The sequence below is a fragment of the Centroberyx gerrardi genome, chromosome 11 (assembly GCF_048128805.1).
Source record: "Centroberyx gerrardi isolate f3 chromosome 11, fCenGer3.hap1.cur.20231027, whole genome shotgun sequence".
Lineage (NCBI taxonomy): Eukaryota > Metazoa > Chordata > Actinopteri > Beryciformes > Berycidae > Centroberyx > Centroberyx gerrardi.
Window position 1 is genome coordinate 21,859,005 of NC_136007.1, and position 17,643 is coordinate 21,876,647.

At 41.8% G+C, this 17,643-nt stretch overlaps 1 protein-coding gene across 9 annotated transcripts; it reads right to left on the minus strand.

The window, feature by feature from the left end:
- Positions 1–192: 192 nt before the first annotated feature.
- p2rx1 (purinergic receptor P2X, ligand-gated ion channel, 1) lies at positions 193–12,407 on the minus strand. Of its 9 annotated transcripts, none has more exons than XM_071900839.2 (14): positions 12,145–12,407; positions 8,418–8,562; positions 6,963–7,034; positions 6,568–6,625; positions 5,107–5,194; positions 4,816–4,896; positions 3,994–4,135; positions 3,655–3,800; positions 2,395–2,485; positions 2,231–2,296; positions 2,048–2,143; positions 1,484–1,573; positions 1,305–1,359; positions 193–844 (listed from the first exon to the last, which is right to left on the minus strand). In XM_071900839.2, the coding sequence occupies exons 1-13, from the start codon at positions 12,279–12,281 to the stop codon at positions 1,306–1,308; spliced, it is 1,266 nt and encodes a 421-aa protein (XP_071756940.1). In that variant the 5' UTR covers positions 12,282–12,407; the 3' UTR covers positions 193–844; position 1,305. The 9 variants fall into 9 exon arrangements, with proteins under 9 accessions (XP_071756940.1, XP_078142528.1, XP_071756932.1 ...); XM_078286402.1 differs by having other exon boundaries at positions 193–854; positions 1,318–1,359; positions 6,556–6,625; positions 12,145–12,406; XM_071900831.2 differs by having other exon boundaries at positions 6,556–6,625; positions 12,145–12,406.
- Between the last annotated feature and the right edge of the window lie 5,236 nt (positions 12,408–17,643).

Sequence of the window (17,643 nt, forward strand, 5' to 3'; positions counted from 1 at the left end):
AATGTAAATATGTACCAATATATAAAGACGCTATTTTTTGCATGCTTTTTGTACACCTAGACATAATCAAAGACAATAAAAAACAAACAAACAGAAGAATCATTTGATCTTTGGTCATCACTTTTGTCTCTACTCCTGTTTGACTACTTGTATCTGCCAGAAAGCCAACCACATGGATACAACAAAAAGCAGTAAAATCACTGTACATGTTTTATTGAATGTATTTGTCGATCACAAACTGCATATGAAGGATGAATCACTTAACTAAATGTTTTATGTTCTGCTCTGACCGCCTCCAAGTGGCACATCCACATGTTATGTGTCTAGAAGTTGCTTTGTGAGAGAAAAAAAAAAAACCAGACGCAGTTACAGAGGTCATGGATGAGTTTGGTATGACTTGTGTACACAGGGGAGCATTGAAGTGCCAAACACTGTGCTTTCACTTATGGATGGATACGGACACAGGTAAGAGACCGAGGTTACACCCAAAACAAGGACACACGCAACCGAGCTACACCCAAAAAAGTACACATACAGCTGAGCTACACTATCTGTGGCTCTACACACAATAGCAAGAGTCACAGTCACTCAGGGCGACTTCATGAGTGGGAGGAGGGTCCCATGCTCTGGTACATGTTGAGAGTGGAGGGTGGGTCTGCTGCTGAAGATCGAAAACAAATTCTGTAGAGGACACATGGACCGATGTCAGTTGACCGTGTCCTTTCCAGTCCCCCAGAGTCCTTTTAAGTGTGTGTGTGTGTGTGTGTGCGTCTTAATGCTATTGCAGGGTTCCAGTGCAGTCTACTTTCACAGTGGCATGGCCCATGGCTTGTGAGTTTACCCCCTGGTCACTCCTACACATGAATAGCAGGTAAAACAGACAGTCATCACATTAGAGATCAATTTTAGAACCAACCATATAGGATACAGTATGTATGTACACTACCAGTCAAAAGTTTGGACACACCCATTTTTCTTTATTTTCACTATTTTTCACATTTTAGAATAATAGTAAAGACATCAAAATCTTATATTTTAGATTCTTTAGTAGCCACCCTTTGCCTTGATGAAAAGGCAAAGGCTGTGGAAAGAAATTCATACATAGGCATCAACTTCACTATTTATATTTGTCTAAGAAACAAATTTCAAGTATTTAAGCATAAGCCTTTAGATCAAAATGGCTTTAAGAGAATGAAAAACATAGTACATTCAATCAGGTGTATCCAAACTTTTGACTGGTAGTGTATGTAGCTAGATAGCAGAGTTAATACCGATGGTTAAGTATCCTAACAAAGATGTATGACATTAGCCCCTTACTTTGGCTCCTCTCTCTGTGCTGCATGTTTCTGAATCAGGGTCCTGCAGGACAAGAGCCACATAGTTAAGTCCAGTAATGTGCCATAGTGATCCACATCAATAAATATGACGTGATAGAATCCATTAAGAATACTACTCTACTTTCTAGGCTTCTACATGCACTCACATTGCACTGGTCAGTGGCTTGGACTTGTCCTGCATTTGCTTCAAGGGTGTAATAGACGCTTGTGTCTAAACCGAGCGACTCGCTGTCGTGCTGCAAATACAAAATGGTCTGCCTGTTTCATTTAGCTCTCGAAGAGGGGAGCTGCCTGAGGAGGAGGAGAGGATCTTCCAGCTTCTAACAAGACTATGGGCTGCATTGCTTGGTAACTATGTGAGATGATATCTAAGGATAGCCGGTACTATTTTTCATGATGTCAAGAATGCCATGGAAATAAACACAGCGTTAATCTGATTAAGGTCACTGCTCCTCTGTGTTAGTGAGATTTGAGATCTGATGCATGCACTGGCTTAGCACTGGAGCATTCCTTCAAGAGAGCTGAAATAACACAGTGAACATCCTGGAGACAGCAGATAAACTATTATGCCACTGAATACGTTGAGGTCTGCTCTGCCTCTGGACTGTTATTGTTAAACTCTTCTCTGCTGCCATCTAGTGTTCAAACTGAGTGACTCCCAAGTATATTTTTTCAATTGTATATGAGACAATACACACGATAGAGCTTACCTGTGCATGTGCATCTGTATATTTGAATTTCATGTTCTTGTAAAATTCTCTCTTTGGTAGCAAATACAGCAACACCAAGTCACATACTACTGTTGCCTGAAAAATATAAAATGTCTGGTACAAATTATTCAATAGACGGAGAAATTCATTTTACATGTAGGTGTTACTTAAGCTAAAACTCACCACTCCAAAAATGCCCACTCCAGAGCCTATAGCTGTCAATGTTGGGATGATATCAAATTTTCTTGCCTGTGAAAGACAGTGTGACAAAGATTCAAATTTCCCCCTTGACCATCTCTCCGGTAGGAAATTCACTTGAAAGTAGTATACTCTGAGATAAAACTTACCAGTGATTGTACAATGATATCTATCCTGATGCCAAACACTTTGAGAAGGGTTCTTTTCTGATGCGTGTCCTCCATATAATGCTTTGCATACCTACAAACAGGTATGGAAAATCATTGCAATGTCTGACATACAGTATGTTACATATGGAAAATTTGTCAAGGTAAGTCTGGTAAATCTGTACATTTCCCACGTAGCGCACATCTGTCCATTTGAAATCATATTGCTCAAGAACCTGCAAGGACCTATCTTCTGTTTTGCACAACATCATGCCTCCATTATGTAGCATCTCATGGGGGAAATGAGATAAGTGTAAATCATAATAATAATGAACCAGAACAAAGCAACAAATCTACAGAATTTAACCCCTATAAATAATTAAACAAATTAATGGTGTCTATCCCTCCCCCAGAATGGTCTCATTAGTAAGGAATAATGCTCAAACACTTTATGTGTTGTTACCCCAAAACATAATGAATGGCAAGGAAGGCTAATAATTCATGCAATTATCTGAAATTAATCAACACCCATCAATTAGCATTGTATATTCACCTTGGCTGTGGTGTAAATAATGGTATACTAATGACTATGCTGATGCATGAGCAGAGAGAGCAGACTGTCTTGGAATACAATATGCAATAACAAGTGTCAGTTTCTGACAGATCTCAGAGCCGCATGTTGAACTGTTTCTTCTGAGGGAAAGTAAACATTATAAACTCCAGTTGGTCTGCAGTTAGTACAAGCTTAACACACTTGAGACAGAGTTATATCAAGAGCAAATAGCAGGTTCTCAAGTCCATGATGGACTGTGAAGTGTGCAGTAATTATAAATATACGGTGACAGTTTCACTATGAAAATGAAAGTTGACATATAGGGGATATTTTATTATAAGCTGTTGAATAATGAATGAAAGTGGGCCAAGCACTGAATGCTGAGACAGACACTTACAGACAAACAAATTAAAAGTGAGGCTATTAAATTGAGTCCTACCAGCCTACATCTGATAGACTTATAATAAGTCTATATTCTATAAGGTTTTTCACTAAACAAAAAAAGAGATATAAAGCTGCTTACTACCTTAAGTCCTGACTGATAAAACTTTCATTAGATGGCAGAGTATCAAAACTCCTTTAACCAGGTTTCAAGGACCTGCACCAAGGCTAACCATGTATGTACCATGCCTGTGTTTCTGCTGGTTAGCATGGTCACATTACAGTACGGACCTCAGCCGCTGCTACATTAGTGAAATATCTCAAAGCACCTGAAGTTGTAGCCCACTGACGCTCTGGCGTTGTCTTTCTCAGCGGGGTTCCCATACAGACCGTGAAAGTTGTACTTTGGTTTACATTTTGTTACATCCAGGTCCAGGTTACACGTCCAGTCGACGACAATACCGATGGCCCCTCCCTGTCAGGACACAAGCACGCAATACACACAGTCTAATGCAAGCCATCATCACAACAAGAGGAACTAAATACCAACAAAGACACTTCATGTGCAGCTGTAATTGTGATTCAAATGAAACGGAGCATTGCTCATCTATCTGCAAGTCATTCCCTCTCGCTCACTCCCTGATAAAGATCCTATGCAGCACACTTACCACTTTGGCTATTGTGTTGAAATTGAAGCCAGACAGCTTGACTATGTCCCCCAGTCTGAATATGGGGCACAGTGGAGCTTCCTTTGGATCAAAGAGGCATTTGCTGACGTACCCAGCATCAATGCTCTCCACCAGGTTACTCCTGAAAAGACAATTGGTTGTCATAATGCAAAGTGATAAATGGAGATTTCATGTGCATCGTCTAAAAAGAAACAGTTTTATCACGTTTATCGCTCCCACTATTTCTGTATGAGCCACTCTCCTATTCTGTATGCTTTGGCAGTTGTGGGTCAAATAAGGTCTGTTCCTCCTGAGCACCACTATAATTCATTTAGTCTAGTGTGTCCATTTTGTCAAGGAAAGTGTAAACTCAGCACTAGATATGTTTATCTCAGCATGATAATGACCAATGAAATGGATGGAGGGCTTTTCCTGTGTCTGCCTCTACTGATTCTTCATGCTATTTCATCCTGAAGCGGTTAGTTCTGCACTGAGTGCACAAAATATAAGGGACACTTTGCTAGTATTGAGTTGCACTCCTTTGCACAATTCACGTCTCGATTGTGTCAAGCCTTAAAAATACTCCTTTATCCTGTTCCGTCCCCCTCGTCCATGTCATAACTGAAATGGATTTAATAGGTGTTTTATAAGGGATCATAGGTTTGACCTAGATCTTTACAAGCACTCTGTTTCATGAAAAGACAAGGTGTGTGTAATATTTTGTCGCATACTTGGAGTATGTCTGCTTGCAAGCTAGGGCATTTCTTCTAGTATTTATTGTCAATCTAAACAATGTGATTTGACATGAGAGGGGTCCATCACCTTGTAACGCCAAACAGTGGAAAAGTGATAGAGTTTTTGATGAACAGTGTGTAGTTCTCTGCCGACATCAACAGAGCAGGACTGGATGGAAACAAACAGAACAGAGCTGAGTATCAATGTGTTGAAGAGCTTCATGCAAGTATACAATAGTCATCAAACTATATTTCCCATACACAGCCAATTATGTAATCGGACTAATCACACAGAATCATTACAAAACCAATCAATCATCTCAGACATTATAAGTCAGTGTCATCATGTGTTATGAAAAAATTCAGTGTTTGCGCATACTCTGGTATATTACGATCGTCTTCAATGGGGCACCAAGCCAACACCTCGCACGTCTGAGTGTCATTCACACAGACTCCCGTCATGTGTCCTTGGGGATAGACGAGAGTTATGATGAGTGATAATGAAGTGGAGCAAGAGAGAAGCAACAGTACAATATGTGTGTCTGGCACAAAGGCAGAGAGGACGTAGGCTTCCACGTCAAAGCATTATTAAACACTTTCTACTTCTACTTTTTGTCCTTATCTACATTCAGTATCAACAGAGGCACGCAAGAAAATTTCCCCACTGAGGGGGAAGCAAATGCTGAAATAGTGGTTCGCTTTATCTCGCCCCGATCCCAACATATAATTTCCTCCATGTGATTAGCTCTGCTGGTATCAGTCTCCCTCATCGTGTGTTGGATAAGTGTGAGATTCACAGACAGTTTCCCCCGGGGTGTTTGGTCACTCAGCTGGATCTTTGACCTTTCGCTGAAGCCTACCAGCCTGTGTAGCCCCGGGGGTGCCCCCTCTGTTTAGTTGTCTACAGGGATCGTGACAGTTTGCTGCCTCAACAAGGATACAAGCACCTCAAGGTGAATGTGACTGTTCTGAAACAGACAGATCTAAAGCATCAGCCAACACTTGTCTGATTGAAGTCGATGTTTGATACAGAGGACTTGAAAGGCTCAGAATTTGACCCCGGGACAGATGGAGGACCATAAATTTATGTAACGACTCTTTGAACTGGCTGCGGTTATATTGGTTATATTTGGACTTATTAGAAAAGCTCTTGTCTGAATGGCTGTTTGTTTTTAATGTCTCTGTGTACTTTACAATCTGTGTCTGTTCATCTGTATAGGAGTTAATGTTTGCGTGCCTCTGCATATGCGTGGGTGTCTACTTGTTTAAGGCAGGGATTTACTTATGTTTGCGCGCTTCAATAATCAACAAGCCATGAGACAGATACACACACTGTGTTTGGTTGCTAAGACTCAAGTTGTTGATTTTAATCACATTTTTTTCCCATGGTGCAGGACTAGGGGAATGCATGAATAGTCTAAATGTTTATCTTAGTGGCTATACTCCAATGATTCAGGGCGAGTGTATTATAGCTCCTACTGTACAGGGCAAACAGCTAGTCGCAAAGAACCACAACCCTCTTTGCAAATACAACGCGATCCTGCAGCTCTCTCAATCAATCACACTCCTATCACTGTATCATGTGATCTGAGAAGGGCTTAAACAGTTAAAGCCCTTCGCAAAACAAACTGCGATACAGGAAAACCCCCAACTGATCTCTATTTAGCAGAATCAGGAAGTGTATCAGGATGAAATTTCACAGTAAAAGGGCGTGAAAAGGGTTAAAAGTGTGTGAAGTTGTAAGGGGAAGTGAGTTTGGCCAAAGAGGACAGACGGTTAGTCAGTGAGGAGTGTTAAGGTCGCACACTGTCATGCCGTCAGGATTTACCATGTCCCGTACGTTTGAATCTCCCTCCTTCACAGTCTGCGTCTGAGGTGCAGCGGTGCTTGCCAGCGAGCTGTAATACACAAGGGATCGGGGTCGGTGTGTGCACATGCTTGTGTACGTAAAGGGACCAGTGTATTATAAAAGAGTTACAATGTAAAAACAATCTTATTTTTAGAGTGGTATGACATATGAGATGACCACTCTTTATTTAGTCTTTGGGCAAACAGTCATTTTTTTTCACTATTGATGCTACAATTTGACAGCTACCCAATTATGGAAACAGATTTGGAATGATAAGACCCACTTTGCATTTTGTTTTACTTTTTATGGAAGTGAAAATGAGAGGGAGAGGGAGAGAGAGAGAGAGAAGGAAAAAAAGAGAGACAATCAGGAACATGTTCACATACCTCTGGACATTTTCCCATCTGCTGGCCTTCAGTTATAATGTAGTTTGTCATTACCACAAAAGATGAGTCTCCCTGGGGGGGTTTGGATTGGGAGAGGGGACATGTTAGAACTTGATTTAAGCCTGATGTTGTCAAACATTATGTAGTTGTCAATCATCATTGCCCAATCATCAATTTATCTTTTCTCTGATCAGGATCCCTCCTGTGAAATCTTCACCGCATTCAAATTCCTGCTCTCTTCTGAAAATGATTCATATGGTTTTCTCCACCACTCACAATGCCGGCTGAAACAATTCAGATTTGCGTTTGACCCTGGTGAAAGGTCTTTTACCCTTTTATGTCCGTGGGAATTTTCCTGTTGTAAGCTGGTAACATTTTGAAGATGTCACCATGAAAACAAGATGCTGGGTCCCGCACCACTGTGTTCTCCTCTGGTCATGTAAATCATTAGGTTCCTCATCACAGAGGCCAAATACAGAACATGATGTTCGTCCTGTGGAATAATTCCTGTGACCTTTTCACATGAACTGTGGTGACAAATGCATCTTTCATGCCCAAAGATGGCTTTCAGTGACACTATAACTGCTGAAGGTAGGTCAATAGGCTTCTGATCAAATTGTTTTGACTAAGATGAAAGTGTGGGACATTAAATGACCTTTTCATCCTGTTTGTCAGGGATTGCAATGCCAGTCAAGCCAGCTCTAAATTAAAAAGGCCCACACCCACACCTCAAAGCAAACACTGCAATCTTCATTGTGTCTTCTTTATTCCTCTGTCGCAGGTAACGAGACCCAGCGACATTTTAGGCAAACAAAGGAATATGTTTGACCAAAGTCTCCCCTTTGGCAGTTTGTTTGCCCAACTTTATGCGGGACACACGCAATAACTTGAAAAGCAGGGAGATACCTTCATGTTGACAATGGCAGATTGTAGTGGATCAGGGTCAAATTTATGTACCGACAGTAACTTTCAATCTATGTAGAACACATCTGACTTGTCTTAATTGATTTGATCTGGCACAAACTCAAACTAACACGGATGTAGTATGTTCTCAGGTCAACACTGTATTGCCAACACTGCTATAATGACGCACTGGGGGAAATAAACAGGAATACACTTTGAACATGTCGTAATCTGAACAATGACTGAGTTTCCTGAGGGTGTAAAGCTTTTTGACATTGCTTGATGGCCAAAGTTAGAAGTGCCTGACTCATCCTGATGCTCATTCACTCTGACATGCACATATGGACATTCACTTCATGACCTCTAACTATTATCCAGATTGACTAAAACCTTTAAAATGTTCAAAGTCAGCACTAAGACTTGGGATAACTGCAAGGCAATTTGCCACCAATCAGGAGTGATGTCATTGGTTTTGCACACGCTAAAACTTTTTGCATCCATGAAAGGCTTCAGTAAATCAGTGCGGGCCCACGCAGTCGGCCAATCACCAACCTGCGGGGGGAAGACATAGTCGGCCACGTCCCAGACTCTCTCGTCCCCGTCCACCTCGGTGTAGCCCACTCCTTTCATCTTCGTGAAGACAGAGCTGACGGCCGTATCTGTGGACTGGTAGCCTTTCTCATAGATGAACACCCACCTGCATGGGACAGCGATAGGTCACAGGGAGTGTTAGGCCTGTCCGCACCTCTGACCCCCCCGCCCCACCCCGCCCCACCCCGCCCCAGGCAAGGGCATATCTATTGGTGATGTCAACATTTCTGTATATCTATCCCACATGCCGGCAGCACACCTCGCAGGCGCACACGTTATATGACACATGCGAGTGTTTGTGGTTACGCAATGTGTAGTGGTGGTCCTGCTTGTCATTTTGACACCACAAGGACAAATCATGACATATTGCACCTCAAATGCACAGATATTAAACAATATTTTTTCTACGTTACAACAAAATGTGTAAAGTAACAGTCACCGCAGTGCTGCAGTGAACTGTGTGAGACAAGTGTGTGAACAAAGTGTCCACTGTTTAGAAAGTGAAAGTGGTGGAAGTAGAAAGTGACTCATATCCTTTGTCATTACGTTCCTGTTGCAGCTGTGGTCAGTAGTTGCTGTTTGTTGCCTAAAACCAACCATGAGACTTTTTCAGCTGATACCACAGATCCCCAGACACCATTTGCAAGATATCTGCATGTCATAATAAAATGTCAGCTTGCATGGTTATCAGTGCAAACAGATGCATACCAGGGGCAACTGAGATATAGCTAGGCATCCACCTCTGAGAATATTAACTAGTGGGAATGAATGTGATGAATATTCTATATGGGTTGCAGGAAATTTTACTGTTCAGGCTCCTGCATAGATTTCATCTTCCAGATTAGACCTATTTTTTAAAGAGAGGTGACAGACACAGTTACCTTTGTGTGGCTCTGTCTGTCAGTCTGGCCAGGAAGTATGGGTAACAGCTGGTGTACAATGGATATGTATGATAGGTAAATTGGCCAATACTTCACACCTATTTACACACACATGCTGGTTTTATATAGGATATCTAAAGCAATAAGTCCTTGGCAGCAAGCCTACAGGACAGCATGTATTGTGGCACATTTCTCTGTGCGCTATGGAAGCAACAGACGTCCTGAACCATCTGTCCTAAATTAAGCCGTCCGCACGACAAACTAAACGCCACAACTGTTACTTCTATCAGTTAGGCTAATCAGATTATGAAAGTAAGAGCTAACATTCAAGGGGAAGTGGAGAAAAATGGAGCACATTAATGGAATAAAGAAACCCATGAGCGTGAAATAACGGAAGGATCTTCCAAAACAGCAATCTAAGTAAGATCTGTATCTGTCCCAGCAGACGGAGAACAGGGAGGCGGGGGGGGGGGGGGGGGGGGGGGGGGGAGGCTCTCTCTGATGTGCTGAAGGCTTTTCTGCCCAGCACACTGTGCCACTGAGATTAGTCTTCATTTTGTTGAGAAAGATTATAATGAAAAAAAAAAAAACGGTACGATGACAACTAATCATTGTGAAATTTAAACAATGGTTTGCCATTATTGTCGATTTAAAAGTGACAAGATGAGATTTAATTAAAAGAGTGGGCATTCAGTTTGCTGCAGCTGCTGCTTTCCATTAAATCAGGCTTTGTTTTTTTTGCCTTTATCTTATTTGTCAAATAAGAAGGGGGTGATCAAATAAGAATCACCCCCCTTGACTGCTAAAAGAAATTATTTCCAAAACAGTTTGTCTAGGATTTTTTTGTGACAGATCTGTGCAAAGTGTTCTATTCTGTCAAACGTTGTAGAAATGTAGTTACACAAGCTTTTTTAGCAAGGGTGTTCTCTGTTTATGGAGTGAGTAATAACCCTAATAGCTGCATCATTTTTCATATATGCCAGGACTAAGGCAGGATTGGGAGTAGTCTAGATAGCGAAAGGACAAAAATATAACCATTAAATCAGTGCGTCAAAACCTAGAATAAAATGTTCATAGTTCTGTTGATTGAAATTACACACAAAAAATGTGACTAGGACAAATCTAAATTTCCTGGTTGAGCTCCTGTCCATTCTCTTTGACTCTGCTGGTGTCTGTCTCGCAGCACCGGCGCTGTCTGCTCCTGTGCTGCGAGAGGAAGGCTGACTTGTGATCCGACCTGTCAGCTTGCTGCCCGGCTCCTGCAGAGGAGAATCCTAGACAGCTCTGTAATCACATCCCCCTCCGTGCCCATCACAGCCAGGCCTAATGTGGCCTGATGGCTGGGGAAAATAGGTGACAGGAGGAGGGAAGGAACGAAGGAAGGAAGGAGGGAAAGACGGAAGGAAAAGGGCGGGAGGTCTCTCATGCACAGCGATCCCCCGATACCAAAAGCGACAAGAGGGACCAACACCTCTGAAAGACACTTTGACTACTTTTTTTCCCTCGTGAGTGCACACAAAATCCATATTGACATTTCACATTATCCCCCAGCTGAGCTTTATCGAGGTTTCAGATTAAAGAAATCAGGGGTGATGGAGGGGTGATGATGCTGATGACTATTTGACGATTGCCAACTTTGACGTTCTGCGTCATGAAAAAGTCCATCACCGCATGTTTCAGTGAGAGCTTGTTGTTCTGCGAGGACCAACAGCAGCACTCTGGGGGAATGGACTTGATCAAACACAGCGACAAGACGGACCACAGCAGATCAGTTTAAATCAGCTGGCGGTTTTCTTTTGATATGACCTTGCTGGTAGCGAGTGAAGATACTCTAACATTTGTCTTTCTCTATTACATTTCGTCGGTCACCTCTCAACATCACCAGCAAGAGGTAACATATCGCTGTGCTCTTTGGCAGTGGATTGGGCAATATTTGATTGTTATCTGTGTGAGCATATGCCTCAGCTTGTTCATCACACACAGCTCCTCAGGTTCTGCTGCTCACAGATGTACACTCATAGACATGAAAGGCAAAATGCACACACACACAAACACACACACACACACGCACAGTCCATGAGTAATTTCAGAGCAACAAAAAAAAAGGAAACCGGTGTGTGTTGTGATACCAAGCTCGCCCTTCCAAAGAATTTCTCTACCTAATGTGTTGGCGATCCAACATGTAATAGCAAGCATGTGGTTTGTGAGTCAGGCAACAAGCGTAAGTTAACAATCATGCGGTTATGTTGTCTCAACTTGAATGTAGGTGTTAGAGAAGGGCATTAGTCAAGACTGGTGATAAGAGATATGTCTCCTCCAATCTCGTGCTCCTGCTCTGCCCCCATCGCAGCCAGCAGTTGTGTCACTATTTTTTACAACAGTTCTCAAATCCAGATAGGTCTGTTTACCGTGTCAACAGTTCCTGGCAGGATACCTCCAGTTTCAATTATGTCAAGCTCACCTAACTGAAATAAGATGCCTTTCTTAATAAAATGACACTATTTGTTTTTGTTTTTTTTCACCAAATTGTGTACATTATGTTCTTATATTATGTCCTGCAATTCAAAAATAACATATCACGGTTATGTCATTCTCTACAGCTCAGCCAGCAAGAAATAAGCATAACAACACGTGCTTGGAATGAGTCAGTTGTTGGAATTTAGAGGGTCAAAAAAAAAGGTGCAAAAAGGTAATCTTGCATCAAAATGTGTCAATCCGGGCAAGTTCAAACATGCAAAAGCCACCGCTGCCCTTCCTGCTCTTTAAGTTTGCCTGCTGCAAAAACGTAACGGAGGAGTGGGTCTTACCCGATGATGTAAGCGAGGACCCCCAGCTGGATCAGTCGACACACCACTCCCACCCTCCTGTTCCTCACCAGCACCTGGCGCGGGGTCTCATACTCGAAGAAGAAGTCGGAGAGGGCGTTGGTGATTTGGCTCTTCATCTTCTGTCGGCTGACCCAGAGAGAGGAGGGTCTCTCCACCCCACTTGCATATATACACCCGGGCGCCTCTTCTCCTCCTCTACTTCTCCCACCTCGCTCCTCACTGATGGCAGAGGTCCTCTGCCTCCTCCCATAAGTAACAGCTGACACGCTTCACTAGTAGTCCTGAAGTGTGGGACTTCCTCCCTCCCTCTTTTCCGCCCTCCCACACTGCCTGTTTCTCTCACATGCTATTCTCTCTCTCTCTCCCTCTCTCTCTCTCTCTCCCTCTCTCTCTCTCTCACAGGATCCCCTTTTCTATCAATCTTCCCTATAATATTTTCCCATTTTTCCATTTATTTTATCACTGTATCTCTTGACTGTCCCGTTGTGTGTCTCTCTCTCTCTCTCTCTCTCTCTCTCTCTCTCTCTCTCTCTCTCTCTCCAAGTCTTATATATTCAATTGGTGAAAAGATATTTTCAAAATTCAGTCTTGAGAGAAATAGTGACTTCGCTGCTAATTCAACTAACTCAACAACTGTCACAGCAGTAATGAACCTCCTCCTCTCTCCAGGCAATCAGACCTTATCATTTCCTGTGACACTCTCTTCCTGCATGCTGCACAGAGATAAAGACCACATAAGCTTGACACAAATATACATATGCCACAGTTCAGTTTCTTTGCCTACTCCACTGTCACCCAATGCAGACGTTAAGCCTTCTTATGTTTTATCATTGGTTTGTGTGGGGGCACAAGAAGAGAAACAGGCGCCTGTTTTTCCTCATTCCACTGAACAACCCAATTTCTCTTATACAGACCCTCAGTTTACTTTGGTGTGCTTTGCTATTTCTGCTCTTCATTCTTAGGGGAAAAGAAGTTCCAAATGTACAATTCACAAAAAAGTGAATAATTTAATTTCAGAAGTCACAAATCATGTCAAGAGCTGGTGCCTGAATCCTTCATCACATAAAGGTTTCCCATCAGAAAAAAAGAAATGCGTTTCTCACTTGGGTCCAGTACTTTCTGATCTCCGGAGATTAAATGGTGCTTCTCATTTTGGAATCATGTTGAAAATCTAAATCTAAATCTGGCTAAAGCCTGTTTCTGAAGGCCTACAAATATGAGTCACAACACTGGAATTTACCACAGAATGGCAATGCCTGGAGCTGCTATGATTGCAAGGTGCATGACCAGACCTTTGACATTCGGTTTAACCCTATGACCACAACAGCAGAAGAAGAGCAATGTGATGTGATAAGATGTTAAGAGTGCATAGAGACGTCAGTGTTATCAGGCAAGCTAAAGATGCGTAGTCTGCAGCTCGGGTTGATGATATCTTGGCTGGTGACAGTGTATGAGACAGAAAAGAGATAGAGAAATGATTAGCTTGTATTGCTCCCAGGTTGTCTTAGCAGTGTAGCATTGGATGGGCAAGTTGCCTTTGAAATGCCTTTATTTAGGAATACTGGAGGTGATGCTGGTGGAATCTGAGGACACAGCAGTAAGAAGCGGAGCATCTGCCCAAGAAACTGTGAGGAAATGGATCCCTAAAGAAGCAGCAAGCACAGCTGGCACATCGACGCAGGGACACTGTGGGGCGGGTGCAACAGGGTGATGGAGGCCTTGGTGTCGGTGCAAGCAAACCTGAACAGAACAAAGCAACACCATGAGAAAAGAGGAAGCTGGCAGGGGTGCCAACACATCAGCAGAAAGCATCAGGATGTGCGAAAGCTGTTTCTTCAGCGGTTGAAGGGTTGAACTCTTGAAATGTAGAGAAGAAGAAGTTTAGTTGGACATAACTTTGGAATGTGGAAGCATCTAGGATTATATTTGTGATTGAAGGAGCCATAATATGCTGTTATCAATGCAAAACTGCAAACAGTGGGTAGGTGAAGATCCAACATATCCTCTGTGTTCAGGCACAGCAACACTTAAACACATCTAGTCAGGATGCAAAGTGTTGAAGTGCCTGACAGAGGCAAGTGAGAGCAAGTCGAATGCTTCACCTGTTAGCAGAGTAACTCCCTAAAGTCAACCCCTGTCTATGTAGGCACTCACCCTAATTAAACAGCATGGGGTTACATCATATCCTAAATACATACTCCTGGGTGGTATTCCAGAAAGTGGGTTTAGTGAAAACTCTGAGTTTGTTAACCCTGAGATGAAGGAAACTCATCTCGGGTTTTCAGCTCCAAAAAGAGAGGTAACTTAAACTCTGGGTCAGTTAGCACGGTAACTGAGTCTGCGAACCTGACCTGCTCGCTGGCAGGTTTTCTTCAACAACCCTGAGTTTCTCTCTGTCTCCTCCCTCTTACAGAGCCAAACACGCTGTTTCATTTCCTCATTCATTCAATCCGTATCAAAACGCGTATCAAAGCGCATTAATGAGCGGAGGTTTACTGTATGTCAGAATCAAAATCCTGGTTGGATATTAGTTTGTTACTCCATGACTATCTAAAGTTACCGCTTTTATGCGCATCAGTCATTTCTTTGAACAGCGGTTTTTGCCTTCACATTCAAATATTAGCCTACACAGCGTGAATTCACCCTCAGCTCAGAATAAAACCTCTTTTTCTTTTCTTTTTTTAATAACACTCTGTGCCCCTATGGAAGCCCATTTCCGCCAATGTGATGAAAAAAAAAAGATCCTGTAAGTCATTATAATGAGAAACTTTCTCAAAATAATGAGTTAGTATCTCAAAATAATGAGTTAGTATCTCAAAATAATGAGAAGCTTTCTCAAAATAATGACTTAGTATCTCAAAATAATGAGAGATACTAACTCATTATTTTGAGATACTAACTACTACTGTTATGCAAAACTGCAAACAGTGGGTAGGTGAAGACCCAACATATCCTCTGTGTTCGGGCACCGCAACACTTAAACACATCCAGTCAGGACGCAAAGTTAGTATTTTCCAAATAGAAGCAAAAAATTGTTGAAGTGCCTGACAGAGGCAAGTGAGAGCAAGTCGAATGCTTCATCTGTTAGCAGAGTAACTCCCTAAAGTCAACCCCTGTCTATGTAGGCACTCACCCTAGTTAAACAGCATGGGATAGTTACATCATATCCTAAATACATACTCCTGATGCCAAGAGTATGTAGGTGCACCGACTGTTGGAATTGTAATGGCAAATAGAAACAGGACAGCATCTACAGAGAGCCTTTAAAAAGCGCAGTAAAGTTTCAGCAGTCATGCCACGGCCATATGATGTTATGTCGACATGAACTCCACACACTGAGGATACTTTCCTCCCTCTGGCTCTGGATGTACATGGTGTTGCTTCAAATCGGAACTGTTGACACGATGAACAGTGGCGTGAGAGGGTGATACTAATATGTCTAATTATTATCATAATTATTAGTCAAAGAAGCCCTTGAAGACCAATTCATCATCACAGTTATTCTCATTTTTCCCATAGAACTGAATAGCCTGAAATGTTTAGATTATTGCCTTACATTATTCATGTGCAAGTTTGCAGTCGTGCATCAGAAAATTGTTTTCTGTCTGCTGACTGGGCCTTCAAATCACGCTTATTTTGGAATCGTTATTGAAGAAACATCTGTCTGAAGATGAGCAGCTGAGCCAAGGTTCAAAGGGACAAGACTTCCTACTTTAGGATGATAGGCAGGGACATAAAAATATTATACAGTAAAGGATGACACACCTTGGTTTACTTGTGTTTTCCTAAATATACACTGAACAAAAATATAAACGCAACACTTTTGGTTTTGCTCCCATGTTTCATGAGTTGAAATAAAAGATCTAAGACTTTTTCTATGCACACAAAAGGCTTATTTCTCTCAAATTTTGTTCACAAATTTGTTTAAATCCGTGTTAGTGAGCACTTCTCCTTTGCCAAGATAATCCATCCACCTGACAGGTGTGGCATATCAAGATGCTGATTAAACAGCATGATTATTGCACAGGTGTGCCTTGGGCTGGTCACAATAAAAGGCCACTCTAAAATGTGCAGTTTTATCTTGAAAAAAGACATTTATTAGGCACTGAACTATGGATCTCACATTTGAGAGAAATAAGCCTTTTGTGTGCATAGAAAAAGTCTTAGATCTTTTATTTCAACTCATGAAAAATGGGATCAAAGTGTTGCATTTATATTTTTTTTATATTTTTGTTCAGTATACATTACCTGGGCAGGCCTTCATGTCAGCATGGGCTGTAACTGGTTCTTCTTCCAGTCAGTCTTCAGAGTAAAAACATGCTAATCATGAACATGCATCAAGTAGTTGAAGAAAATTAGACGCAGTGATTGATGAGTTTACATAACTATGGACCCTCACTTGCCGAGCAATGAACTTCCAAACTACAAACAGAACAAGAAATGTTCCCAAGGCTTGTAATTCCTGTGAAAATACTCTCCATGTATTTTCTATGACAGTGGCCTTGAATGGTTGTTTTGCCAGTTTTGCATTTGAACAGTTACACAGCGAGATAATTGTCAAGATCATAACAATTTGGAAATTAAGTGGTAACACCTGCTAAGTGATTACTGCCATGAGGTACATTTTAATCCCCAACCAAAAATTTAGGGCCATCTTTGTATGAGTGTATTAAAGTTAACAACATTATGTGCCAACTGCTTCTTAAACTGATTTAGAGTGTTTCTGCCTCGCAGACAGATTAGCGTTTAATAGCATGCCCAGTAGTAGGCTAAATTCAGAATCAGAGGGCTTAGCAGAATCACAAATAACCTGTAAACTGACAGACAGACAGACAAGCTTTAACTGCCTCCAAAGCTGATTTACAGTCCTTCTGCCTGATTGGACGGCTGGGAAATTGTTGCATGACGTTTGATTGGATGAGCTCTGCACGCCTATGGTGAGGCACAGCCATCATGTCGCCCACTAGTGGCTGCATGCAAAGCTCACTGAGAAAGGCTTTATCTCTCTATGGGCAATTTGATAAAGAGTTACATCATCTGGTAAGACCCATGCTACAGATTACATTGAATTAAACATGACAGGGAATCCTATTTGATATAAAACAATCTTCCTTTATTGATTGCAATTAGGCTACTTGTGGGCTGCGAAGACTAAATCAAATTTTGTTTGAAATGCTTTTTGTAATTTACTTTATTGAAGGTTAGAATTCCTAACATTATCTGTTCAAAAATGTATTTTCAGTTAATGTTAATGCACTTAATTGTTTGGAAATTGTTTAGCAATTATTTAGCATTTGTCAATTGGAAAATGAATGCCTATCTTCAGGCATGATCACAACCAATAGGACCAGTAGCTGTCACTTTCCCTCCCCATGTCAAATCCCCTACAAGTCAAACTTCAGGGCAAAAGCTTCTCGCCAGTGTCGCCGACCCAATGACGTCAAACGCATGCGCCAAAATTTACCACGTGGGAAGATT